Raw genomic sequence first — 24130 nt, forward strand, 5'->3', positions numbered from 1 at the left:
CAATGTTTGCTTGCCTCATTACTGAAGTGTATTCAGCTCCGAATTTATCAAGGCGGTGGTGACTGAATAAACAGTGCAAAGCCTTCGGGGCCTACCAAGTTAGAAACTGAACAAACTCAAACTAGAAGATAATGTTTCCACACAGCCAGCATCAGCGAGTTTGGGTTGATTAGATACCTGGCAGGACCAGTCTAACACACATACACGGTTACAATTTACTCAAGGACGGAATACATTATTCCTGTTAATCTCATGTTTGAGCTAAGCAGAATTGACTCATAGACATTTTTTTTTTGTTTTGCCCATTAGTGTGAATTAAAGCTCCTTGTTTTACAATGAAGTTACTGCAGGTCCCATGAGTGTGTGTTTGGAGGGAGGAACGGAAGGTCGGGGGCGGAGCTTTTGTTTGTGAGACGAACAATGATTGGCCGAGGAGAGCTACGTGTACCTCATTCTGCTCCGGGTCCCTCGTATGTGAGCCTGCCACCTGCACGGTCATGCATCGTGGCTTTCCCCACGACCTCCTCATCCACGTATGATGGTACGTCCAAATACTGACTGCAAGATTTTTCTGTGAACCGTCAGGAAAAAGAAAAGTTGAATTAAAAAGGTAAGGCACTGTATTTTTATTTATTGCATTTATTTATAAGAAGTTAGATGTAAAAAGTAAGTGATGAAACAACATTTATTTTCTTTATAAAGTGGTTTTGGGGGTTTAAATGTGGGCAATTCTATTTCAACATGAACATCCAGATCAATAGAGCAATGGTTGAATTAGTCATTTGTTTGAATGGCGTTTGTGAGTCTAACCTTGAAATTGACATTATCTCGGGGGCAAGGCGGATAAGCCTCAGGCCAACATCGTGGAGTTTTCTCACTGCAACAGACTGATTAGATGCATGGCTGGAGACTAGTTCTGGAAAAAAAGAAAGTATAATTCCCGATAGGAGATCATACTTGTGCATTATTGATCCTGGTAATGTGATTTGATGTCATTAAAACTCATCTGTCACTTTGTCTTCAAAGCTCACAGGCACATATTTGGAGCAGGATGAAGTCCAAGGGGAAAGCTATAAAAGCATCCAGAAGAACCTGGTCTGACCCAGAGCCAGAACTTGAACCAGACACAGAAGCGGAACCGGGCTCCAGTGAGCAAGAAGACTCGGAGGCCTCGGTGAGGATCGGCTGCTCCTGGAGAGGTTCGTTGAGGAGCAGGGAGGGCAAGCGGCAAGGAGGGGGCGGAGGTCGTCGGCGACACAGCTCCACCACCAAGGAGCGCAGCGTCCGGCGTTTGGAGAGCAATGAGAGGGAACGTCAGCGCATGCACAAACTCAACAACGCCTTCCAAGCGTTACGCGAGGCCATCCCGCACGTGAAGACGGACAAAAAACTCTCCAAGATTGAGACGCTGACACTGGCAAAGAACTACATCAAGGCCTTGACTTCCATCATCCTGGACATGTCGGGGGCCTGCCTCCCCGCTGGCGAGGACCCGTCGGAGGCCAGTGCCGCCAAACTGCTTGAGTGCTACCAGAAACATCTTGAGGAGGAAGGCGAGGAGGGGCTCACCCAGTATCTCACCCACATGCACAGTTTAAGCCAACACAGCTAGCTTAGCAAGCTAGTGGACTTTGGGGGGGGGGGTGAAATCAAGTTCCTGCAGGTGCACTGCTTGAGGGATCCATTCAGGAAGGGAGCCCAGTTGACTTTATACTGCAGCGCTTGAACACTTAAGAGGGCTGCTCTTCAAGCAAAACGAAGGGTGAACTTAATTTGGCAAGATCTTCAGATTCTCTTTTTAACGTCTTAGTTGGGAATTCTTACTCTCCTTTTTGTAACTGAGTGATCTTCCTGCTTTTTTTTTGTCAGCATCGCCTTCAGTCAAAAAGTCAAGGAAGGGAGCACATGCATTTAAATGAAGTGTTTGCTTATCTGCTCATGGTGATGATGATCGCCCTAAGAACACAACTGACTTGTCTGACTTGTCTGCAGAGATGTTCATTTTTTTCTTGGAATGTCCCATGATGGGACATTGTACTGAAGATGAGCTATCAATAAATGTGTGTATTTATTGACTGCTCTTTTATTATGCATTTACACGATAGCAAATAGATATCATTTAATGACCAGGGGCGGAGCTAAGATGTTTTTCTTGCGGGGGGACAGGGGGAGCAAGGATATTCTCAAGGTGGTCTGCAAAACGTTTTTTTTTTAAATCCCCCACAAAACTGTCCAAAAAACACTTCTAAAGAGTCAATATTGGTTACCTTGTGGAAATATGGAAAATAAATTCTGGGGGGAAAAAAATGGAATATACCCAAAATATTATTGGCTGTCCAATAATCCTATTTTTTCCCAAAAATATTCTGAAAATCTTTAAACACAGTGACAGTCATTTAATAAAAAAGTAATATTTTAGAGATTTGTTACTTTTTTTTTTTTTCCAGCAAGCCTGAGATAGTTTTCTCCTTTTCCATTGCACATGCTCAGTAGTGGTCTAACAACATTCGACATCAGTTTGTTGAGAGGCAAAAAGTAACCACCAGGTTAATGAGAGCCTCGTAAAGCAAATAATTAGGAGGGTGGTGCCGAGAGACCCGCCCCAGTAGATCCTCTTGACTAAATTCCAGTCGTTTATTTGACTCTTTACACAAAGTTTATTGAAATCGCCGCTTAAGGGTGTTTTTCTTGACTTTAAAGGTGTCCCATTTAAACTTGGTGGTTGCTTCTGACACAACTTGTTTTCCTGTCACTTTACAGCACTCGATTTTAGACGACGAAAAATATTACGGGTGAATACATGAAACGGACGATAAATGAAGCATTTCGGATTGTTTTCCACAGAATACTATCATCTCTCTAATGTTACCACAATACAGTAAACGTTGAAATGTTCTATGAAGGAAATGACGTGACCCGAGGCTCTGCAAGGGCAGAGAGACAGAAATGAGGGGGCTCCATGGTATTCCCTCGAACTGAAATGTGGTCCCACCCACCCTAGAAGGCAAAAAGGAGAACAGGAATTCCTTTAAGACATTTCATATCTATTTGATTTAAATACAGCCATGTCATTCTGATAAATGGCTTACCCCAATGCCATAATCCCACGACTGTCCTTTAGGTTCCAAAGGATGGATTCCGAGTCGGTGGCACACTGTCCCGCGACTCAGACTGTGACTTCCCTGTACTTTATCAGCGATGATCCAAACCTAAAAAAATCAGACTTATAACATGAGCTATTTTATCAACAAGATATTTGCGGGATGCTGGTACCGACCTGATCAAAAGGCCCGACAGTAACTTTGCGCACATTATTAGAAACATACTCCCACGAGGAGCCCTGAGGATAACTGGGGGTCAAACCTTTCCGGTACCACAAATGACCTGACCGGGGGCAAATCAAGTGTGAAATTAGAAATATGACATATCTGGTAACTATGACGACAAAAAGCCTCACCGTTATCATCGACGACGAAGACTGACGTCCTTCCGACAGACACCTGTTTCAGTTTCTGTTTGGTTGGGGATGGGATGTGGTACCAACACTCTCCTGCAGAGGGAGACAAAAAGCACAAGTTATGGCGTCATTATCAAAGTCAGCCCATTCCCTCCACCAACCTGCAGGGGTCTGAGGAAACACCGATCCCCTGAAGAAAGCCGAACCGTCCCTGGCGATAGCCCACAACTGCCTTGCGGCCCCGATGGAAATAGATTTAAAGGGCTGGTCGGTCCCAACGTGAAGCCATGACGTTCCCTTGGCGACAAAAGCGATTCAATATTATTATTTACGTCATTTGGGAAACGAAAAGCCGCCTTCCTTACAGCAGGAGTGAGTGCGGTGACTCCCAGCCGGCAGAGCACGTCCCCCTTGTCGCTGATGGCCCACACTGGGATCACATCGTTGTCGGGCCCGCACGGCATGATGGACACGTCACTCAGTTGAATGGGCGGGACTTCCTGCCAGGGACCCGTCGTCGTCAGTTTGCACTTCCTGCCCGAGAGAAAAGATTTATTACTAACCAGTGGGCACAAAAATTGTTTTTAAAAACTACCTGGCCCATCGTCTGCGTCGCACAAAGTCCTTCATGGTTTTATAGCCATGATACCACCTGGATGGAAAGTTGAGATTAGAATTCTTGGCCTTGTTTGGTTGAACTTAAAGACCAAAACCCACGCTGGGAAATCAGCAGCGTACTGCCAGCCCTCTCGGTCCGTCCCCCCGGAGACGCCGTAGTCGATGGCCCACTCAGACACCTAAAGACAACCGATAATTATTTTTTTTATGTTGGTGTTACTTCATTTGCGTTGACTTACCCATGCCCACTGAGGGGACGGAGGTTTGGTGCTTGTTTTGGTGCGCTCGTGCAAACCGGAAGCATCGCTCCACATGTAGCGGTCAGTTGGAAGCCCTCTAAAAAAAAGGAGTGCTTAGACGCCAAATTAATGAATACAATAACACAAAGTGAGGAATTTACCGATTGGTGTAGCCCGTGACGGGGTTCCATCTTTGGTTCTCGTAGATGTAGACGCTCTTGACGTCAGTCTGCGTGTAACCGTGCTCAGTACCTCCTCCATTGACCCAAGCGGTGTGGTCGTACCCGATCCCCCACACGATCCCGACGCTGTTAGACTCCACGACGCGGAGGTGACCTCCGATCTGACGCCAGAACCTGCGGAGTCCTCACGTGAGTTACACGGGAAGCAATGGCGGCAAAAATGGCGTGTTTACATCTGGTCGCAGGGAGTCGGGTACGGCATCGCCTCAAGGCTCGGGGTGGGCTCGCTGACAAAGATGTCGCCTTTACAAGTGATGGACCAGATGGCTTGTTTGGAAGGAGGGCCGCGAATGCCTCTGGCGTCACAGCACGACGCACTCAATAGCGCCAGCTAGAGGTGAAACAAAAAAAAAGTCAAACTAGCTCCTGGAATATTTCAGACTTTAGGAATCTTACCCAGTCATGCATTTCTTCTTCTGTTGCAGCCGCTACTCGAATCGGCCACCTCTTTTGGATCCGCTCGGGCGTGTAGATGGCAAAAGTATGTTTGGCGTCGTTGAACACGGGCACCAGGATTGTCACCTCGTTGATGAAGGCATGAAGATACTGGAAAGAAACCAGAGGAACTGTGTATTACTAAATGGTAAGACGCATCATAGTCCCTTCTCACCTTCTTCTCCTCATAGTTGTTATAATAGACAAAAAGGATGCCATCTTTGTTGCCCTCAGGTCCTGAGAACTGCTCCAGTGCAAAGTGAACGTCGACCCATTTGTGCGGCTTCAAGTCCCTCCACCACTGCATGGTCCCCTTCTTCACCCACACGCACTTTTAAGGAAACAAATATAAGATATGGGCAAAATCTCTCTTGCGTCAATTTACTCACCTGCTCGACGGCTTGTTCATAATGTCGGAATTCATCCACTTCTCTTTTGGTCCTCTCACCGAGTTGCTCGAAGATTTGCTTCCGCCAGGTGGCCATTTGGGCTGAAGTGAAAGACAGGCTCAAGGACTGGACCGACTGAGCCAACACTGGAAGGAGAGATTTTAAAATCATTAAAGAGATGAAATTCTTCAATCAGCTCTGCTGTTTAACCTACATGACGTGTTCATGGTGCTGTGGAACCAGTTCAGTTGGGAATGACTGTCCACGGAGCAGCCTCCTCCGCTGACCCACGCCCATAGAGGATGCCCATCTTCCCCGTAAGGGTCCTCCATAGCTAATGCGGGCAGTGACGACAGGCTGCAGGTGTCCACGTTGTCTAGCGGTACCTCCAAATCCACATTACTCCACTGGGGGTCAACGGTTTGAACAACATCAAGGCTCTTATCTCCTTCCTCGGGGATGCTCTCCTCTTGTGGGTCAACAGCACAAACTGGATCTCTGTCAGAAACCAGCTGAGAGATGAAGCTGTCACTTGTGACCTTTGGAATAGGACCTTTGGGGGTGTCGATTTTGACTTCTTCAGTTTTTTCTGTATCAGACTCCACGCCAGATGGAGGATGCGACTCACTGAAGTAACATCCGGCACTGTGGCGAGTGAGCAAATAAATGATATTGTTGTTGCACATATATAATTTGGATTACTTAAAATAAAAAATTACCTTTGCTGACTGCTAGCACTGGAATGAGGTCGATCTCCATCTCGGAGAACAGCGATGGCTTTCCAGGTTTTCCCGCTTAGCTCACTCGCCGTGACACCCTGCCGGAAGTACACGGCTCGGTCCTCGCTACCAATCGCCCATACCTGTGCAATTTTAGTACATTTTAAAAAAGACACACCAGGAAAAGCTTTTACAGTGATGCGGACCTGATCATTAAGTCCGACGTTGATCATGAGCATTTCTCCAACCATGCTGATCCAGCCTGAGCCTCGCGGGTTATGGGGGTTAACACCGCGCCGGAACCACACCTGAGAAAGCAAAATGTTATCATTCAAACTAAAAATACATTTTGCAATCTACAGACTTACTTTGTTGTCTTTGGTCAAAGCCCAAACAACGTTGACTCCTACCGCCACATGCATGACTGCTACATCAGGATCGGGAGAGTCCACCATAGACCAAGAGCTACCTGAAAGGAAGAAAACAATCCCAATAACAGAATCCAAAGAAAAAAGACTCCTGATATCAGTACCTCGGGGATTATCTCGACTGACACCCTCCCTCACAATCATCTGGCCCTCCCACAGCACAGCCCAGACCAGGTCCCCGGGGCCGCAGCTGATCTGGATCACCTCTCCAGGGAGGGTGATGTCTTGCCAGGTAGATCCCTCAGGATTGTGATGGTGAATACCTTCTCTGTACCACACCTGCACAGCGAGCATATTTTTATGCTCTTACATAACTACAAAATGGCAAGAAGTTGTACCTTCCCCTGTAGCGACACAGCCCACAATGAGAGTAGGCCACGGGGTTCCTCGGTTATCTCCCATCCACCACAGCTGATGTCACTGAAGGGATCTGGTAGGGAAGTCTTCTGGGAGGGGATCTAGCGAGAAAAGAGATGAAAAGAGAAGTAGCATACTGGAGAAAAAGATGAGGACTCACCTCAGCCCATGAATCCATGGCTTTGTATCTCCTGTGACGGAGCCATCGCCTGCGACGGACACAGGAGTTCCATTTTTTGTCCTTGGTGTAAAAAGCTGGAAAGTCAACGGAGTAAGTCCATCCCTACGGAACATATTGATCATTAAAAAAAAAAAAAAGGTAGTTGGGGGAAAAAATTTGATAAGCTCACCTCTTTCTCTGTGGGTTCGCCTTCAAAGTTCTCATCCACATACCAGTCACCTTCCCACTCCCAACTGCTGGATGGGAGCTGGAAATGTGAAGGTGGCTGGTGATGCAAACCTGTGACATCACTCCACTGCCAGCGGTCGCTTGGCAACAAGCGCTCGGAAAACCCATCCACAGGATTCCATCGCTGATAAAAAAGATAAAAATGAGACTTGAGAAATCGTCCACTCGGCGCGGACTTTTGACAACACCCACTTGATTCTCGTAAGTCTCCTCCTGGAAACGAATGTGCACGTCAGACGCGTGGACGTTCAGGTAGATCTTGTTGTCACAAGCGATGCCCCAGCAGCACTGCTGAGCGGCGGTCACCCGTTTAAACGCCATCTGAGCGTCATGGCATCGCTCCCACTGCTGGCCCGCTGTGGACAGGCTGTAGACACATCCGTGCACATCCACTGCCCAAAGCCTGGAAGTGGGCATGCCTGCACCTGGGACCACCGGCTGGACCTTTGAGAGAGGACCAAAATGAAAGATTTGGGAGAAGGCTGATCATTTGATTTAATAGTTATTAAAGACTTCTTCCACAAAGTTTGAAGCATTCCCATTGATGTGTATACAAATCAAACATCAACCTGACATTTAAATGGCTAATCGCTATGCTAACACATGCACCTAAGAACTCGACAAACTCATCAGATCATTTTACAGAGATGTTGCAAAATCGCTTCTAACATAAACATCTTGAGACAATCATGTAAATAATATTTGGTGCTGGATTACAGGCCTCCTCAGATCGCAAATGAATGCACGTACCTCGAAATTCCTTTCATTAACTGACACGTTAGACGTCCTCGTTTCGAGTTCCTAAAAGAGATATTTAGAAACGCAGGAGAGCCTTTATTGTTTATAGTTTGGGATTTAAATGACAGACGCTTTCAGGCTACGCAAACCCGGAAGCGACGTTCGGTGCTTAATTCTCATTGGCTGATTCCGTTGTGCGCTTGCATGTGACGGTAGAATCCGCTAGATGTCGCTGTTGCTATGTGTTTCACAGCCTAGGCCTCTATTTCCATTTTTTTTCGTTCAACTTTGACATATTCAAGTTATTTCTGTGATCATTATGGTTTTTTTTTTTTCTTTAAAAGAGTGGTACCAATAATTTTATCCAGATTTGGAAATCATTTTACACATGATATTAAATATGTAGACTTTGTTTTATTAAAGAAAAAAGGCTACATTGTAAACACAACGGGAAGGTACACTGAAGGAGGCACTGAGGAATAACAGTATATCATTTGTCCATCATACAGTACACATTCTGTAATTCAAATACGGGTCCAAAAAAAATGATCTCACAAAATCTACGTTATATATTTCAAAACTGTGACCCTGACATATTGAGGGATAACGTAAATGTCAACTAGTGATGAACAACATTAGCATATTGCACAATTTGCCTGCCAAAATCACTAAGCATGAAAAATATTCTCTTCATCAAAATGGTCTCCATTTAATACACTGGCAAACCAAAAACTTGGTTTGAGCACATGGTGAACATATGTTGAACTATTTATTTAAATATCTCTTACAAATATCCTGCTTATGAATAGAACATTTTATTTCAGGTAATGACATACTTCATTGCTGGCTCTCAAATGACAAATCATTTTTTTAAGCAACACAGCACGCTCCCTTCATTCTCACAATCTCCGCATAACATTGCAGCGCTCTTAAAAAAAAGACAACTCAATATAATAAAAAATAGAAAAGTAAACGCTTTCTTTTATATGCGTCTTTTGTTTTCTGTAAGTCAGGAAGTCAGCCTGGTTGCATTGTAGTCAGGAACATGACAAAAATAATGCATTTATCAATTAAATATTATTTTGAATTACACGAGATGGCATGTACAAGTCATAGATGCATTCATATATACTTTTGATTATATGTCCATTCTGTTTTGTGTTTAGATGGCAGGTGCCGATCGATCATTGGTGACAGTCGGTCTCAGCTTGACAGTAGCGAAGGGATTTCCTCCTCTGCGGCAAAAAATAAAAAATAAAAAATAAAAATAGAAATTATCGTGAGGTTGTTTTGCTTGTTAATATTAGCAGCAACATTTTTGGATTGGAAGTAGTTGTGCGACATCACTCACCCTAGAAAAGGAACCTTTGCATTACCGTTTTGTAACGAAACCTACAAAAGACAAAAAGAAAAAATTTAGACACAATCCTTCCTAATTCCACACAAATTACTCCAGAAGTGGAGGCAGTGTTACCAAACTGGTCGGATTAGATTACACAACAATTGATGGTGACACGTGTGCAAATGTCAAAGCTCCCCGTTTGGAATTTAGCTAACCAGTTGCTCCTCTTTTTCTCTTGCTTGAGCAAGATGATCATTTTCTGATGAGCAGAAGTTTTTTATTTTATCACATTAAACTTATTCAAAAAACAATCAAAGATTAAAAAGTGCCGGTTAGCCCTGCGCTAATAATAACAAGGTCCGACTTTGGTCTGACAGCCTCATAAACAAGATTTAAAAAGAGCATTTAGCTTTTTGACCTTTTCTTCAACACTGCACATTAAAAAATATATATCATAAAATAAAAAGTCGTAAAAGAAAATTAAGATCAATGTGGCTTGGAGACAGTAAAACCCTGAGGCAGTAGGAATAGAGAGGACATTGAGTACAGGAACAGGGACAAGGAAATGGAGGAGGGACGTGCCTGGACTTGTATGCTGGTTGCTTGGATAAATTCTCGCTTTATCGTCAGACATATCGTCACCTTCTTGTCTTTTTATTTCCGTCTCTGTAATTAGTTACTGATTCATCTCATGTACTCGAAACACATTTTTGTTTTAATATAGGACATTCTTATCAAGCATAGATAAATATTGTGACGTGTAATATGACCGGCTGGAAGGATTTTTTTTTTAGCCGTGCCTCGTTCAAGGGCGTGGTTGATAAGAAACAATTAGTCATAGTTGAAAACGTGCGCGTGGCCGTGATCATGAACGGCAAAAAAGTAATTATCACTTCAGGAAATATTTCACATCGGGTCACCCACCTTCTGGAAAATGATAAGCAGGAACAGAATGTTCAGATAATCCAACTGACCGTATTCTGTGGCGATTGCGTTGACGGGATCGTCGTGCGTGATGGGAAATCATCCGAGTAGTCCGCCGGCGGTAGCAACAGCGACTCGAAATCATCCGGCTCGGGTAGACTGCTGATGCTCAGACTTTGCAGCGGTGACTCTAAATCGCTGCTGTGTGACATTTCGACACATTAGCACAATTAAGTTTTTATATTTAACACACAATGTATGTCTATTTACCTATTTGATATAATCGACTCCGAATAAGGTCTGCAGTAGGATGTTGGGAACCAACCACGCCTAATAAATAAAAACACAAGTGAACCACAATATTAGGCACACTACTTTCCATATGTTAATTAATGCATTGAAATTTATTAGCATGCAAAACAGTTTGTGGGATTTTCCTTTTATGGATCTGTGGGAATTTATGCAGTCGTCGCTCAGGTTCTTCCACGTCAAATGTGGCTTTGGTAAAAATGTTCCCATGATGGCAACTCCAGTATTTGTAGCACATACTGGTGTTGACTTTTTTTTTTTTTTTTGAACGTTGCAAACAGCTAGGCAAGCACAAAGAGTCACCAGAAGAGGTATGCTAGCACAAACATACCTGACATATTCTTGTGTTCTTACTGGCCGTAATAACACAACAAAATATAGAGACAAAGCACAAAGTTGCCACTGTGGAAAAATGTGACAATTGTTGGTATGAGCGTCGAAGTTGACAATGGCTGAGGGCGAAAAAGGACAACAAGACATTCTCTAGCATTAAGGAGAATGTGCTTGTTTACAAAGATGGAACAGGTTATGTCACACTTAAAAGGTCACGGAAAAATAACTTGTGTAACAGCCTACAAAAACATTTTTGAAATGTCCAGAAAAAATATACTTACTGGCTAGTCTTTTCCATCTCGCCATAAAGCCAGCCGTCCTTTTCTTCCTTAATAAGTATAATGACGTCACCCTCGTCAAAGCTGAGGAGGGTGTCGTTGTTTCCCGCCGAATGAGGAAAGATAGTCTTGACCCGAGGCTTTTTCCTCATAGTGGGACCCGAAATCTGGGAGGTCGACCGGGATGGACTATAATCGCTGAGGATGCCCTGGTCTGGGAAAAAAAAAGACTCATTAAAATATGTACTGTAAAAAAGGGTTGAGGTCAGGCAGGGGCGGTGCTAGATGGTTATGCTTGGGGGGGCTGGGGGTCAAAAGAAAGCAAAAAAGAAAATTCCGAACCCCAAAAAATCTTCAAAAAATGCTGGTAAACATTCAATATGTGTTGTTGATGGAGAATGAGAACAAAATTTGAAATAAATCCAGAAAAAATATATTGTTAGAAATAGTTGATAATTAGTATCTGTACCTGAGTGATTCTCGAAAGTGATTGGAGATCTGGGCTCAGGGTTGAACATGTTTGCGAGTGGACTAGTGAGCGCTTTCAGTGGGGGCGCAGGGGGCGGCACCATTGACTCAACGCTGTTCTAAGGGGACAAAAGACAATCAAAACCTCATGAAAAAGACATTTTCAACTGATAACCATGCATGGCTCAAAGTCCATGTTGAGTTATTGATGTCAAACATGATTATTATCTTATCTGCGTAGCAACACGAGAAGTGGCTCAAATGTTCACTAGGCTTTATCAGAGGGAAACAAAAGCCGGAAACTTCGTGGTTGATAATCAACTCAAATCCACGCTTCACAAACATCTGACTCATCAGATGGTGCCGCCATTACGAGATAATGACACTTAAGCCACTCAAAGTCATTGATGGTGAGATGCTATGTCGATTTCGATCGATTGTGACATCCAACAGATCTGAATAAATTTAATGAATAAAGAAAAAATACCCTGAAGCGGTTGGCAAGCAACGATTGCTCTTGATTGACGTAAAGTCCGTCTATCATGTGCTTGACGGTGTCCGGCACCTTGCTGACGTTGCAGCATATCTCCTGCCAGCCGGGGATCTTCTCGCTCAGCATCACTTTTGCCTGAAGGCGCAGATTGAACGCTTTTATGTAAAACCCAGGGGCTGGCTTGGTGGGATTATTTATGAATCCGTTCTTACTTTATCGTGGAAGTTGCTAATGTGATAAGAGAACATGCAGTGTTTGTCAGCCAGGAAACAGAAGCGTCGTTTTTCTTCCAGCAGAGCCTCTCTGCAGCCGTCGGCGATGAACTTTTGCATGTCCATCTGGCGCGAGGAGATGGTTTCCATGTACTGGGGGCACAAAATAAATTGCAAGGTCAGAAAAGGCAGGGCAAGACATGGGTGGCCAAAGTTTTGAAATGATCCTCCTGGTTAAAGTGTACACAGATGGAAGACAATCCCAGAAAACATCAAAACACATCTCACCCTTATATTTTCCCCCTTTCTCATAAATCTTGCAGAGGTTGTCATGGTAACAATAAAAGCAATCTATTCCTCAGACCTCTAATTTCACTCCCTACAATAACCAGGCCTCACTTCACTCTTGCTAGAAATCCACTTGAGAGATGGGAGGCTCACCGTTTCAGCTCAGTAGAGTCGCGTTGTCATGGTAACGCAGCCATGAGTTGTCATGTCACAATTCTCACCTCTTCTGGCGCACTGAACCAAGTTTATAATATAATATAATATAATATAATATAATATAATATAATATAATATAATATAATATAATATAATATAATATAATATAATATAATATAATATAATATAATATAATAGTTCCTGACAAGACAATGGACAAATTGCCATCTTGTAGTATTTTAAAGTGCACTTCAGCTAAGGTATTTGGGTTCATAAAATGATTGTGAGCTTCGTGTCATTTGTTTCTAGACGAGCTAGATTCCAGAAAGACAGCTCCGAGTTTGGATAGTAGTTGTTTTATGCTCACCTCGTTCTCCTTCATCTCGTACTTTGACACGTTCTTGCCTTGGCTTTTTCTCCTCAGCTTCTTCAAGTCAGTCTGCGAGCGGTCCAAGGAGTCTTGCTTGGACTTGTGTTCTGACTGGTAGCGCTTAAATGTAGCCTGAGCAAGGGGGGGGGGGGGGGGTGAAGCACTTCATATGTATTCTTTAACTCTAGATAAAATAAACATGGACTTGCTTACATTCATATACTTCACATCCATTTCCGTCTTCTTTTCCAACTCTGAGAGAACATCTAGGTGGAATCTCTTGAACTGCAATAAAAGCGACAAAAATAAAACCTTATCGAAAACATCTTCCTCACGTGGCGGTATTATGACAAAAGGTCGTCATAATGGACTCACCGGTTAAACATTTCCTAATGTTATCTCTCTTTGCTACTTACATTTTGCTCCAGTTCAAAATGGACCTTTCTGTGGACATCTGCAATGTCCATCAGAACCATACCTAGAAAGAAATGGTACTTGTCAATCATTGTCAGAACAATCTGTATGGTTCTGGCACTGGACCGGGAGCAGATATAGAACTGTCTCCATTCAGAGTCAGGCTGCAGCACCGTACAATAGCAGCGAGTCAACACCGACAATTGTAAATAAGCAGGGGTGCTCCATCCATAACAATGGGGTGAAATCTAGACCGCTGGTTTACTGCCGGACGGTGATCCAGAGTAAACCTCTGCGTGGTTTCTAGGATCATATACGGTGGGTGGACATATGTAGCAATGAGTTAGCTAACATAAACATGACCAGAATTTTCTACGGTTTCAACAAAGTATGACATTTGACCTGACACCCCCACCAATGCTATTTCCAACATCCAGCTACAACAACATTGCCCTCTGAAGGTCAGCAGAAAGTACGAGTAAATGCTGCCTTTGTGCTTCCCGTACGACTGTTTGGACAAGCCACGTAACAGATCGCTGCGGCACGGGTCGCGAGATTAGTTGAGGAGTAGGCGGGGTCAAAGAGGCCAGCGTGCACCTGCAGGCTTTTAATAAGGTGTGAAAACTTGCTGAGGTTGCGATGTGTTACTTGCAACAAAGTACGTTCCACAGATACTCATTAGCCCAAAAGTGGGAGATCTCATAAAATATAATGACATCCAATATTGGACCTGCATCAAAAATTTTTACTTTGTGCAGAAGCATGATTTATGAATACAGCTCCAGTCAACCTTGCTGGAGAACTGCAATACATCATAGCATTTAATATTGTGGACAAAAAGATTAGGAGCCATATTGTAGAACATTAGAAATGTCACTCTTGAGAACATAACATAAAATATATTTCGGGGGATCCTAAATTGTTGCGTCAAATTTTTAATAAGGTGTGAAAACAATTCTGAAAAGGATTGTGAATAATCAACCTAGCCACCTACGACATTCTTATCACATGACATCATGCTCAAACAAATCAACCATCACCTATTTGGCATCCATTAATTGTGCAATATGAGTCGATGTTAGTGGCTTTATTTAGTTTGTTACCCTTGGCAGACATTTGGTCATTCCGCCAAGTACGGATCTCGCAACTCTGCCTTCCAATAAAATGCATCACTGAGCTTGCCCGCACAAGCATTGTGTGACCACATCGTCTGTGCGTCACGCTCCAAAAGTTTTTTCGCTATCGTACGTGGAAGGGCAGGTTGCCTCAGACGTGTTACGCCCAATGTGTTGTAAGAGTGATAAAAATAAAAAAAAATCGTGAAAACCATATTGACTCAGAGCACAACGAGAAGCTTGTGAGCTCATCTTTGTCATCTTTCTGTCGGCTATCGCACACTCGATGCAAGATTATAAGAGGGAGATTGTGAAAATTATTATTAAGAATTAAAAATAGTCTTCCTGGGCACTCTTTGTGTCTTAAAAAAAACTCCTCAACTCACTTTCCATAGTTCCTTAACACCAACATGGCAGTAAACAACATTTTACCCCCGAATAAAGCTCTTTCAGTCATGTCAACATAGTTCGTTCACACCAAGATGGCGCCAAAGTCATACTTTTATTGCTTTAACACAAACACAGCAAATCTAAGTTGAATTTTAAAACCCAGGATCTTAGACATGCTAACTAAAAGACGTGGGCGGTTCAATCAAAAAAAAAAAAAAGATCAATTCGGCTCCACTGTGAGTCTCCCACAAACAGTTGGCGGATTAGGGTGAGTCAAACTAGGGAGTAAGCAAGGATCAGCAGTGAGAAGACATTCTTCTGTGCTCGTGTTTATTCAGCATGTTTGCCGTATGACGCCGGCAGCAGCCTGCAGGAGAATTCACACTCTCTCGATAAATAGTCCCCGCAGTAGGGAGTGACATCGCTCTGGGACGGTCGTTCTGAACTTAAGTATACTTATACTTCCTGCCAGCTCTGTTGAAATGAATCTATTTTAGTCTAAAGCTAATTGTGGTTGTTTCAAAACATGCCAAGGAGACTAACAATGTCATTTAATTATTCACATTGCTTCAGATTAATTGACAACACGTTCACTTGTTTTGTGTCTAATTAGAGCCGAGCGGTAAGTCGATAGAGCATAACAAAATGTATTATGATCCCTTTGAAAATTAAGAGCGGCTTTAGGATTCTAGCACTTATACTGTAATGGAAGATAAGTTAGGTGATGGATGAAAACACGTGCTGTCAGAATGTTATTTTTATGTATTTCTCCATCCAACTCAATTTTCCTGATTAGCGTGACTTACCAAGTTCCCTGGAAATTGGAGACATGGTAGCGTTTTCTCCAATTTTTGTGACGGCATCAAAGTAGGCCTTTCCTGCGAGGGTCATGGCTGTGTGGGAAGATCACAAACTCAATTTGTGAGCAGGACTAAGCCAAGCAGTTCAAACATGCTAACTATTTTCAATAGTTGTCAACAAAACAATCAGGCGTGTTTTTACCTGTCACTGACTTCTCATAGCTCTTGCCTAGGTTGACCAGGTTCCTCAAGCTGGGGTTGTACTGGTCCATCACATTCTGGGAGAAATGTTAGAACTGTGATTTGCACGTGCTCAATTTCATGTTTTGATAAAAGAGGCTCTTTAAATTCAGCAGCAATAAAAGCTTCAATCTTTAACTTGACCTTGTGTGAATTCCTTACGCTTTCTTAGAGGAGCAAAGTCCTGCACAAAAGTGCCCCCCCCACACCCCCACCCACTCTATTGAAATGCCTGAGCAGTCCAGGGTTGTTCACCTCCCCGTCTTGCTCTCCTGGCACACCCGGAAAGTAACAATGAGGAGACAGGCGTGACTTTTAGGAACGTGCTGCAGAGTGAAGTTAAGAGAGCTTTAAAAAAAAAAGGAAACAGGTTCCTTTCTCTCCTCCCTCCCAACCCATTTCGCTGAAACTAAAGCATGTCTGCCATCACAGACACATAAAAAAATCTCATTTAGTATATTGAATTCATTTAACTTCAAAATGGCCCCTGTATCTTATTTTTTCTGCATGCCATGTATATCAACTACTGGATTAGATTGAAATAGAATTTTTTAAAAAAAAGCAAAATTAAAGTAATCACTGTTCTCAAATGTGTATAATCTACAGCAGGAGCAAAAAAAAAAACTGTGATTGGCACACTTTCAAACAATCTGATGCACCAGAGTGTGCCATTCTAGAATGGGCTTGTTGTTGAAAGCTTAATATTGCAGCGCTTCAGTCGAAATTGTTTTCAAACAACATGAAAACAATGGTTCGTCATATAGGTGACTAGAGGGAATGAAAGCCCCGAAAAATATTCAGGTTGTCTACTTTGATGGACTTTAGAAGCCACAGCAAACTTTACGGGAAAAAACAAGTTTCCCATTTTAAATCATACAAACTATAATAACGTCGTTTATTATAAGCAAATATTTGCTAGACTCACTTTATAGGTTAGCTCGGTGAGCTTGCTCACGTCTTGCGGGGTCCCGGACATGTTGGTGCGTGGTTTCTCCCTCCCCCCAAAAAAGAAAAAAAAATAATGATAATAATATTATAATCCAGTCGCTACCGTCGGTCCCACAGCAGGAGAATTACTCCGGGGCATGCCATGCACCTCTGGCGCAATGCACGCGTGCATAAAGCAAACCGGCTTGTTGTTGCACACTCCCTCACTCGCTGGGACGCTGTCAGATTTTACTCAGAGGGTGGGACTTTGACGTCACAAGGGTTGACTCAGCTGCTGAGTTAAGAAAAAAAAAAAAGCATACTGGGACCTTCATATACGAGTTTAATTCGTTTTGCAGCCATGCTTGTAACACAAATTATGTACCCATAATATAATATAATATAATATAATATAATATAATATAATATAATATAATATAATATAATATAATATAATATAATATAATATAATATAATATAATATAATATAATATAATATAATATAATATAATATAATATAATATAATATAATATAATATAATATAATATAATATAATATAATATAATATAATATAATATAATATAATATAATATAATATAATATAATATAATATAATATAATATAATATAATATATAAATAGAATAAATACCGCTGACTTTCTTAACTTCTTTCTGCGGGGCGTAAATACACGTACACTAAAAAGAACATGTGGAATTGATGGTGGAAGCATGTTTTGCATTGTACTGTCGCCCTCTCGTGGTTAAAGTCTGAATCATGTGCTTAAACCATTATAATGTAATACAATATAATGAAAGAAAGTAAAATAAGTTAAAATAGCTAAATTATGAAAGAAATAATTATATATTCATATATACATATATATTCATATACACATATCATCAAATTTTAATTTATTTTACTTTATTTCATTATGTTGTATTACATTACATATAATGGTTGAAATGTGTTTCATACCTTAACCACGAGAGGGCGACAGTACAATGCAAAACGTGCTTCCATCATTAATTCCACGTTTTTTTTTCCAGTTTTTTCAGGATAGCTTTTAAGAGTGCTGAGAAGAATGATAAAATAAAATAAAATAAAATAAAATAAAATAAAATAAAATAAAATAAAATAAAATAAAATAAAATAAAATAAAATAAAATAAAATAAAATAAAATAAAATAAAATAAAATAAAATAAAATAAAATAAAATAAAATAAAATAAAATAAAATAAATTCTTTGAATTCATTCAAATATAAATATAAACTCTTTCACTTCCCAAATGGATGAAAGCGAAATTTTATGGGGTGGTTTGAGCCAATGGTCAGCATCCATCGCAAAGAAGACCAGGCTCAAAAGTAGGTTGTTGTTCTTTCAGGGCCACATGACTTAACTTCATGGTGGCAATTTCAAGCCTTCATCGACATGATGGGAATCTGAGAGAAGCTCACAAGTCCTCTGCACACATTGCTTCCTTTTCATCCTCTGGATTTTCCTGTTTATTTAGGTCCTCGAGGGGACCAGCAGAGCAAATACATGGACAGGTATGCTTTTATTCAAAAAGTTTTTATCTTTTGAACACTTCATTAACTTGATTATACATTTACAGAACACTAGTGTTGCTTTTCATCCTGGTTTCCCCGGGTGTGGCAGAGCCTGACGTTCCTCTGACAAATTTAGGTAGCCCACCATGATTTTCTACTTCTTTGCATGCAGCAATGACATATCACCTTTCTTGAATCAGAAACTATCGCTGGGAAGTTGGTTTTCTACCAAACGGATGGCAACGCCACCTATCTGAGAGACACAGGAGAGCTGGCTTCAGACATCCCCACCGAGACCATGTTCCAACTTTCTGATCCCCAGCAGAATTTCAGCACGGCAAACTTCAGCTACACGTGGGATTTAGGAAATGGGTATGAGGATTGCCAATTTAAATGTTGGGAATTGTTTGTGCTGATCATTTTGTTTCCGGAAATGCAGACAGGTAATCCAAGGGATCGAGCCTGTTGTCCGCTACAATTACGCCTTGTCTGGAAACTACACACTCCGGTTGAAAATCAGAGTCAATATAACTGAATACACACCTCCATTAACTGGAATATACTCCAAGGATATTCAAGTGCTTGGTTTGTAGTGGGATGTCTGTTGGTACATTCCAAATATCATTGTTTTGAGTAACAAGTGTGAAAATTGATTTACAGATGCCGTTAAAAGCATCAAGTTGACAGGGCCTTTCGATTATGAGGTGTTTCAAAGAACCGGGCTGGCTTTCCATGTGGACGGCAGGTAAAAAAATCACATTTTGCTTTCTATTTTTGATTTGAAGCTGAGGTCATTGCGTCATTCAGCCCCCCCATGTGGGTGTCTTGGCGCTTTGTGGCCAACTGCGTACCCGACGCGACGGGGGGCTGCACGCTGACCATGTTGTACGGGAACACCTTGTGGCTCAACCACACCTTCACCACGGCCGGGGTTCACTGCTTGGACATCAGCGTTCGAAATGACATCAGCAAGCTACAGACCTCCTTCAATCTCTTTGTCAGGAAAAACAGTAAGTGGAATCTAAAATGCTAATTATTATTTTATTTTATGATATTATATTGTATTATGTTATGTTATGTTATGTTATGTTATGTTATGTTATGTTATGTTATGTTATGTTATGTTATGTTATGTTATGTTATGTTATGTTATGTTATATTATATTATATTATATTATATTATATTATATTATATTATATTATATTATATTATATTATATTATATTATATTATATTATATTATATTATATTATATTATATTATTATTTTGTATCAGTTTATCTTCTATTGAAACAGTCACAGGGAAGCCGGATTAGATTTGAGACGTCTCACGAGGCGCATAAAATTTTCAATGTGCTGTTCAGCGTTAGTTCCACAGGTGACAAGAGGCCAGTCGAATCTAAGAAATGCGCTAATTTAGCTGCGCTTAATTGATTTGCTCTTGTTGCCATGCTACGATTATGCTCAAGCCTAGCATAACATTCTTTGTGGGAATATATTTGAGTCCAACTCGAAAGTAGTCCCACAATTGTCCATCATTTTTATTTCAGACAACACCAACATACTCTTCATCTTGTGTTCCGCTGCTATTTTTGTGGCAACCTTCACTTTCATCACAGTCATCGCCTGCCATCCTCGATATCAAAACAAAGCTCAGGTACGGTTTGTGTACAGTCTTGCTGGCTATTCTGCCACTTTTCTCATATTAAGTAACCTTTTGTGTGATATAAGGTCTAAATTTTAGAGCAGTCATCCGGATTGAGTCCTTTTTAAAAGTTTGGATCCGGATTTGTCTGATCCGATCCAAGGTGCTTTGATCAAGTAAAACGGATAACCGGAACGTGATCTTGAATAACCAAAAAAAAAATTAAAATCTGGATAATTTTGACCTAGATTGTAACCAAACACACTTTTTTCTTTCAATTCTTTTGCAGATGGCAACACCCAGCAACGCTTTATTCTTGAAAGGTCACGCTGATGGCCATATTATTTTAAATCTGTTTCCTGCTCAGCGAGAAGAGAGACAACCTCTGTGGGTACAGGATTACACACCCTATTACGGTTAACCAATCATATTTATGAGTCCTTTTATGTGACTGCCGGAGATTTGGTATGTTATGAAAAAAAAAAAAAAAAGCAGTGTACATAGTTGAACTGGAGCAATTGTATTCCTGTTTGAATGAATCATTTAGTTAGCCACGTTGGTTCACCCGGCTCGTAGGTCCGGAAGTACCTTTGTATTGCATCTTGTGAGGACGATCAATTAGTGACCCACAGCGCTGTAGCAAAACCCATTATGAATTATTAACTTTCATAAAGGTCATTTTATAGCACCCACTGTTCGTTTAGGCTCAATGGGAAGTACAGTGCATGTTTTTTCTTTTTTTTTTATGTGTGCTTTTTTTTTGTGAATTACTTTACAGTAATTCTAGAAGTATTGCTTGATTATTATTTTTTTTACAAAATAAATACAGTGGATCTGGTTAAAAAATAAATAAAAGGCTATTAATAATAAAGTGACGATGTCACTTGAGGACTTTTCCCCAGCTGTGATGAAAAACAGTTTGTCCTTGTTCATTAATAATACTGACATTCCTAATGAATGTGTCCTGACACAGACACAGTTAGGGAGCTTGCAGTTGCTATGGTGATCTTCAACTTTGGCCTCATCTTATCTTCATTTTTTTTTTATTAGATCAATATTGGACAATATTGTAATGTAACATTTGATTTCTTTTACACGTAAATGCTATAACGTGTCACTGTTGACCTTTAGCTCGGTTAAGCGTTGCTAATGCCGCCCACGCTACCTGCTGTTGTCCTGAAGCCAAGCCAGCTCAGTCAAAATATCCTGCTCGGCTTACGCTATATGCTACTTATGTCACACCCACGTCCTTTATCGTACCTGACAGTTCCTACTAACTAGTTCCGGTTTAATGTATCGGCACTGATACAAAAAAAAAAAGCTCAACCATTCATTTAGGCATTACCTCTTTTTATTTAATGGCATTTTCAGACATATAAAACCACTTTTTTTTTTTTTGGCACTTCAATCCCTATCAAGGCCACGTAAATATAAACACAAAAGCATTGCAGCACATTGTAAACCACTATACATACCACAAATTACAAAGTAGACATTCTTAGTTAGAACAGTGCCAACAATGATGAATAACGCTGTAACTATACACAATAAAATAAATACAAAAATGTTTACAATCAAATCATGCCATCAATACAAAACAGGTTTTTGTTCATATGGACAAGGCAAGGAGAGGAAAGAAAAAAAAAAAGCACGGTGATGAATCAAGGATACAACATGTGAGTGATTTTGGCTCCAAGCCGATTTTCCCGTTAAGCAACAGACATAACATGAGCCGGACCTTGGAGTTAATCTTCTCTCCTACTTTCTCCCCAACGGCACGCAACAGCAGCTCACATGTGAACGCCATTCCGGGTCTTCTGCGTCTGGGATGCATCACCTCAAAGTCTCTCAAGGTGGCAAAGTTATAATAGATTTGACACCAGGTAGTAAAAAATAGAAACAGAGAAACCTAATTTACACATTCAGCGCTATGTGGATCACTTATAATGTTTTTTTCGCAAACTGTCTGACAGTAATCATAAAAGATGTGATGAAATAGCAGCTAATTAGCAAAAACAAGGCAGATGCTAATTGCTTAGGTATTAGGCAGACGCTCCAGACACATCTCCAAGGGCCTCTTGAAGGCTCCCCTTCCAAACACCTCCACATTGCTCGCCAGCCACGAGATCACGTTACCCGGCAAGTACGACGTGCAGTTGGCCATTGATTGGATTTCGGCTGGCTTCAGAACCCGGTCCCAGATATTGACTTGACTCAGTTCTCCCACGAAGGCCTGACCGGCATCAAAGCGGCCACCTACGACATCCTGGGAACGACAGGATCATTTTTGTAGATCATCACACATTATGACATCACAAATTTGGTAGTCGTACCTGCTCTTGACCCAGGATGATAACCCCTCCTGGTTTAATAGGGTGCCATGCTGCCAGGTTATCTCCTGCTCCTTGCTTCTCTCCATCTTGATAAGCTTCCCACTGACCATCCCTGGTGGTCCAGGAGATGCAAATATGGTGCCACCTCCCGTCACGAACTTCCAAGGGCAGCTGTGCAACCTTCACGGTCCAAGTTTGTTAGATAATGACACTTTTTCAAAAAGTGCTGATGACTCACCTTGTCATTGATTAGCAACTCAATCGGGTTATTTCCCCATTCGATCAATACGATCTCATTGGCTTGTCCGGGCACGCCGTAGGAGAAGGGGGTTCCGATACCCGGAGTGGCGCTGGACTTGATCCACATGCAGAGTGTGAATGCGTACATCTCCGGGAGACTCTTGATGATGCGGCCATATAAGTAGTTTGTACGCTGCGGCAGGGAGATCTTGAACTGCTCGGGGGTTTTGAAATCTTCACCTCCTGTCCATTTTTTTTTTTTCAATATATATTTTATGAGGAAAAAAAATCCATCACATTTACCCGGGTCACATTACCTTTCTCCAGCTCACTTATCCTCTCCACCAGCGCGTTGAGCGTACTTTCCGTCTTGAGTCGGTACGCTGCGGTAGCGTTGGACAACATGCTCTTCTCCTCCTCCAGGTTGCTGACTTTCCTCAGGAGCTGTTTTTCCAGCTCGATCAGGCGACGCTGCAGTAAATCACGCAGCTCGCTGGGGAACGAGGCGCCGGATATGTTGGCCCGCATTTGCTGTTGCTAAAGATGGATGAGCAGGAAGTGCGCACAGGTGACCACGGACGGGTAGAAGCTTTTACGCACATTAAAAACCGAACTTACCTCCAGGTTCTCCAGCCGGTCCTTGAGCCCCTGCATTGTTCTCCCGAGATTCTCCACAGTGTCGTTTGGATCTCTGGGGACGTCTCCCATTGTGTTTTGCTTCACTTTTCCCCATTGAGCTCCTTTCTCGTACTTTCTATCATCAGTAGTTGTTGCGCAGAGGGACAGCTTGGTTGTTAGCTCGTTGATTGTGCCGATTTGCTTGGAAAGTGTTTCTTTCTGCTGGAGAATTGTCTCTCGAAGCTGCATGACCGTGTTGCGGAGCTCCTCTTCCTGCCCACCGGCGTTGATTTCGGGTAATAAGGTCACCGGGCAGCTTGCGTCGCCGACGAGGGGCACTGCTCGGCAAATGTAGCGCTTACCGTCGTCCGCTTGGCCGCCCGCGAGCTGCCGGTAGCCCAGCGCATAAAACATTACAAAACCGTAAAAAAGTGAAAACATACCTGCAGAGGATGCCTTCAGGTACGAGTAATAATATAAAGAAACTCTTTATGAAGCCATTCGGTCTGTGCGTAATTTACGCACGGAAGTTGTATTTTTACAAAATGGCTAAATTGATATATCGAACAGCGCAAAGTAGAGTGAAAATCCGTTTAATGGGGCTTGTTTGCGGGATTATTCCTGGCGCAAACGACGCCGAGTGCGGGGTACTGA

General features: G+C 41.9%; 5 protein-coding genes across 8 annotated transcripts; 2 read left to right on the plus strand and 3 right to left on the minus strand.

Moving 5' to 3' along the window:
• The first annotated feature begins 348 nt into the window (after positions 1–348).
• Positions 349–2287, plus strand: bhlha15 (basic helix-loop-helix family, member a15). The gene is made up of 2 exons (XM_061264698.1): positions 349–610; positions 1027–2287. The coding sequence occupies exon 2, from the start codon at positions 1052–1054 to the stop codon at positions 1610–1612; it is 561 nt and encodes a 186-aa protein (XP_061120682.1). The 5' UTR covers positions 349–610; positions 1027–1051; the 3' UTR covers positions 1613–2287.
• An 88-nt stretch (positions 2288–2375) lies between these two features.
• Positions 2376–8207, minus strand: tecpr1a (tectonin beta-propeller repeat containing 1a). Of its 2 annotated transcripts, XM_061264696.1 has the most exons (24): positions 8044–8207; positions 7486–7737; positions 7235–7417; positions 7045–7167; positions 6866–6985; positions 6632–6806; positions 6468–6568; positions 6306–6407; positions 6100–6242; positions 5595–6025; positions 5381–5526; positions 5167–5322; positions 4953–5102; positions 4730–4887; positions 4476–4670; positions 4315–4411; positions 4175–4254; positions 4053–4109; positions 3823–3991; positions 3619–3754; positions 3458–3550; positions 3278–3384; positions 3090–3209; positions 2376–2997 (listed from the first exon to the last, which is right to left on the minus strand). In XM_061264696.1, exons 2-24 carry the CDS (start codon positions 7708–7710, stop codon positions 2896–2898), a joined length of 3369 nt encoding a protein of 1122 aa, XP_061120680.1. In that variant the 5' UTR covers positions 7711–7737; positions 8044–8207; the 3' UTR covers positions 2376–2895. The 2 variants fall into 2 exon arrangements, with proteins under 2 accessions (XP_061120680.1, XP_061120681.1); XM_061264697.1 differs by lacking the exon at positions 8044–8207 and having other exon boundaries at positions 6468–6806; positions 7486–7736.
• Positions 8208–8425: 218 nt separating this feature from the next.
• Positions 8426–17325, minus strand: baiap2l1a (BAR/IMD domain containing adaptor protein 2 like 1a). 3 transcript variants are annotated; one of them, XM_061264629.1, is made up of 14 exons: positions 17089–17325; positions 16126–16201; positions 15930–16016; positions 13621–13682; positions 13418–13489; positions 13202–13336; positions 12391–12543; positions 12173–12313; positions 11687–11804; positions 11221–11431; positions 10568–10627; positions 10348–10495; positions 9383–9423; positions 8426–9266 (listed from the first exon to the last, which is right to left on the minus strand). In XM_061264629.1, exons 1-14 carry the CDS (start codon positions 17137–17139, stop codon positions 9194–9196), a joined length of 1428 nt encoding a protein of 475 aa, XP_061120613.1. In that variant the 5' UTR covers positions 17140–17325; the 3' UTR covers positions 8426–9193. The 3 variants fall into 3 exon arrangements, with proteins under 3 accessions (XP_061120613.1, XP_061120612.1, XP_061120614.1); XM_061264628.1 differs by having other exon boundaries at positions 10348–10498; XM_061264630.1 differs by lacking the exon at positions 17089–17325 and adding an exon at positions 16326–16377 and having other exon boundaries at positions 10348–10498.
• A 1163-nt stretch (positions 17326–18488) lies between these two features.
• tmem130 (transmembrane protein 130) lies at positions 18489–21181 on the plus strand. The gene is made up of 8 exons (XM_061264632.1): positions 18489–18640; positions 18706–18776; positions 18841–19012; positions 19080–19225; positions 19301–19385; positions 19448–19650; positions 20191–20297; positions 20575–21181. Exons 1-8 carry the CDS (start codon positions 18633–18635, stop codon positions 20704–20706), a joined length of 924 nt encoding a protein of 307 aa, XP_061120616.1. The 5' UTR covers positions 18489–18632; the 3' UTR covers positions 20707–21181.
• Positions 21182–21628: 447 nt separating this feature from the next.
• Positions 21629–24130, minus strand: nptx2b (neuronal pentraxin IIb). The gene is made up of 5 exons (XM_061264506.1): positions 23477–24130; positions 23176–23395; positions 22857–23101; positions 22619–22798; positions 21629–22551 (listed from the first exon to the last, which is right to left on the minus strand). Exons 1-5 carry the CDS (start codon positions 23915–23917, stop codon positions 22321–22323), a joined length of 1317 nt encoding a protein of 438 aa, XP_061120490.1. The 5' UTR covers positions 23918–24130; the 3' UTR covers positions 21629–22320.

This window comes from Syngnathus typhle, linkage group LG18, assembly GCF_033458585.1.
Source record: "Syngnathus typhle isolate RoL2023-S1 ecotype Sweden linkage group LG18, RoL_Styp_1.0, whole genome shotgun sequence".
NCBI classification, from domain to species: domain Eukaryota; kingdom Metazoa; phylum Chordata; class Actinopteri; order Syngnathiformes; family Syngnathidae; genus Syngnathus; species Syngnathus typhle.

Excerpts from the sequence above, each read along its gene's own strand:
- nptx2b (XM_061264506.1), bottom strand. The coding sequence starts at position 23,917 with ATGTTTTCACTTTTTTACGGTTTTGTAATGTTTTATGCGCTGGGCTAC. Across the intron at positions 23,396-23,476 it reads ACCGGCTGGAGAACCTGGAG|CAACAGCAAATGCGGGCCAA; the intron begins GTAAGTTCGGTT and ends ATCCATCTTTAG. Across the intron at positions 23,102-23,175 it reads GATAAGTGAGCTGGAGAAAG|GAGGTGAAGATTTCAAAACC; the intron begins GTAATGTGACCC and ends AAAAATGGACAG.
- bhlha15 (XM_061264698.1), top strand. The coding sequence starts at position 1,052 with ATGAAGTCCAAGGGGAAAGCTATAAAAGCATCCAGAAGAACCTGGTCT.
- tecpr1a (XM_061264697.1), bottom strand. The coding sequence starts at position 7,710 with ATGCCCACTTCCAGGCTTTGGGCAGTGGATGTGCACGGATGTGTCTAC. Across the intron at positions 4,888-4,952 it reads AAGAAGAAATGCATGACTGG|CTGGCGCTATTGAGTGCGTC; the intron begins GTAAGATTCCTA and ends TTTCACCTCTAG. Across the intron at positions 4,671-4,729 it reads CCGACTCCCTGCGACCAGAT|GTTCTGGCGTCAGATCGGAG; the intron begins GTAAACACGCCA and ends AGGACTCCGCAG.
- baiap2l1a (XM_061264628.1), bottom strand. The coding sequence starts at position 17,139 with ATGTCCGGGACCCCGCAAGACGTGAGCAAGCTCACCGAGCTAACCTAT. Across the intron at positions 13,337-13,417 it reads TGGATGTGAAGTATATGAAT|GCTACATTTAAGCGCTACCA; the intron begins GTAAGCAAGTCC and ends CCCCTTGCTCAG. Across the intron at positions 9,424-10,347 it reads CGCAATCGCCACAGAATACG|GTTTCGTTACAAAACGGTAA; the intron begins GTCAGTTGGATT and ends TGTCTTTTGTAG.
- tmem130 (XM_061264632.1), top strand. Across the intron at positions 18,777-18,840 it reads CGTTCCTCTGACAAATTTAG|AAACTATCGCTGGGAAGTTG; the intron begins GTAGCCCACCAT and ends TTCTTGAATCAG. Across the intron at positions 20,298-20,574 it reads GATATCAAAACAAAGCTCAG|ATGGCAACACCCAGCAACGC; the intron begins GTACGGTTTGTG and ends ATTCTTTTGCAG.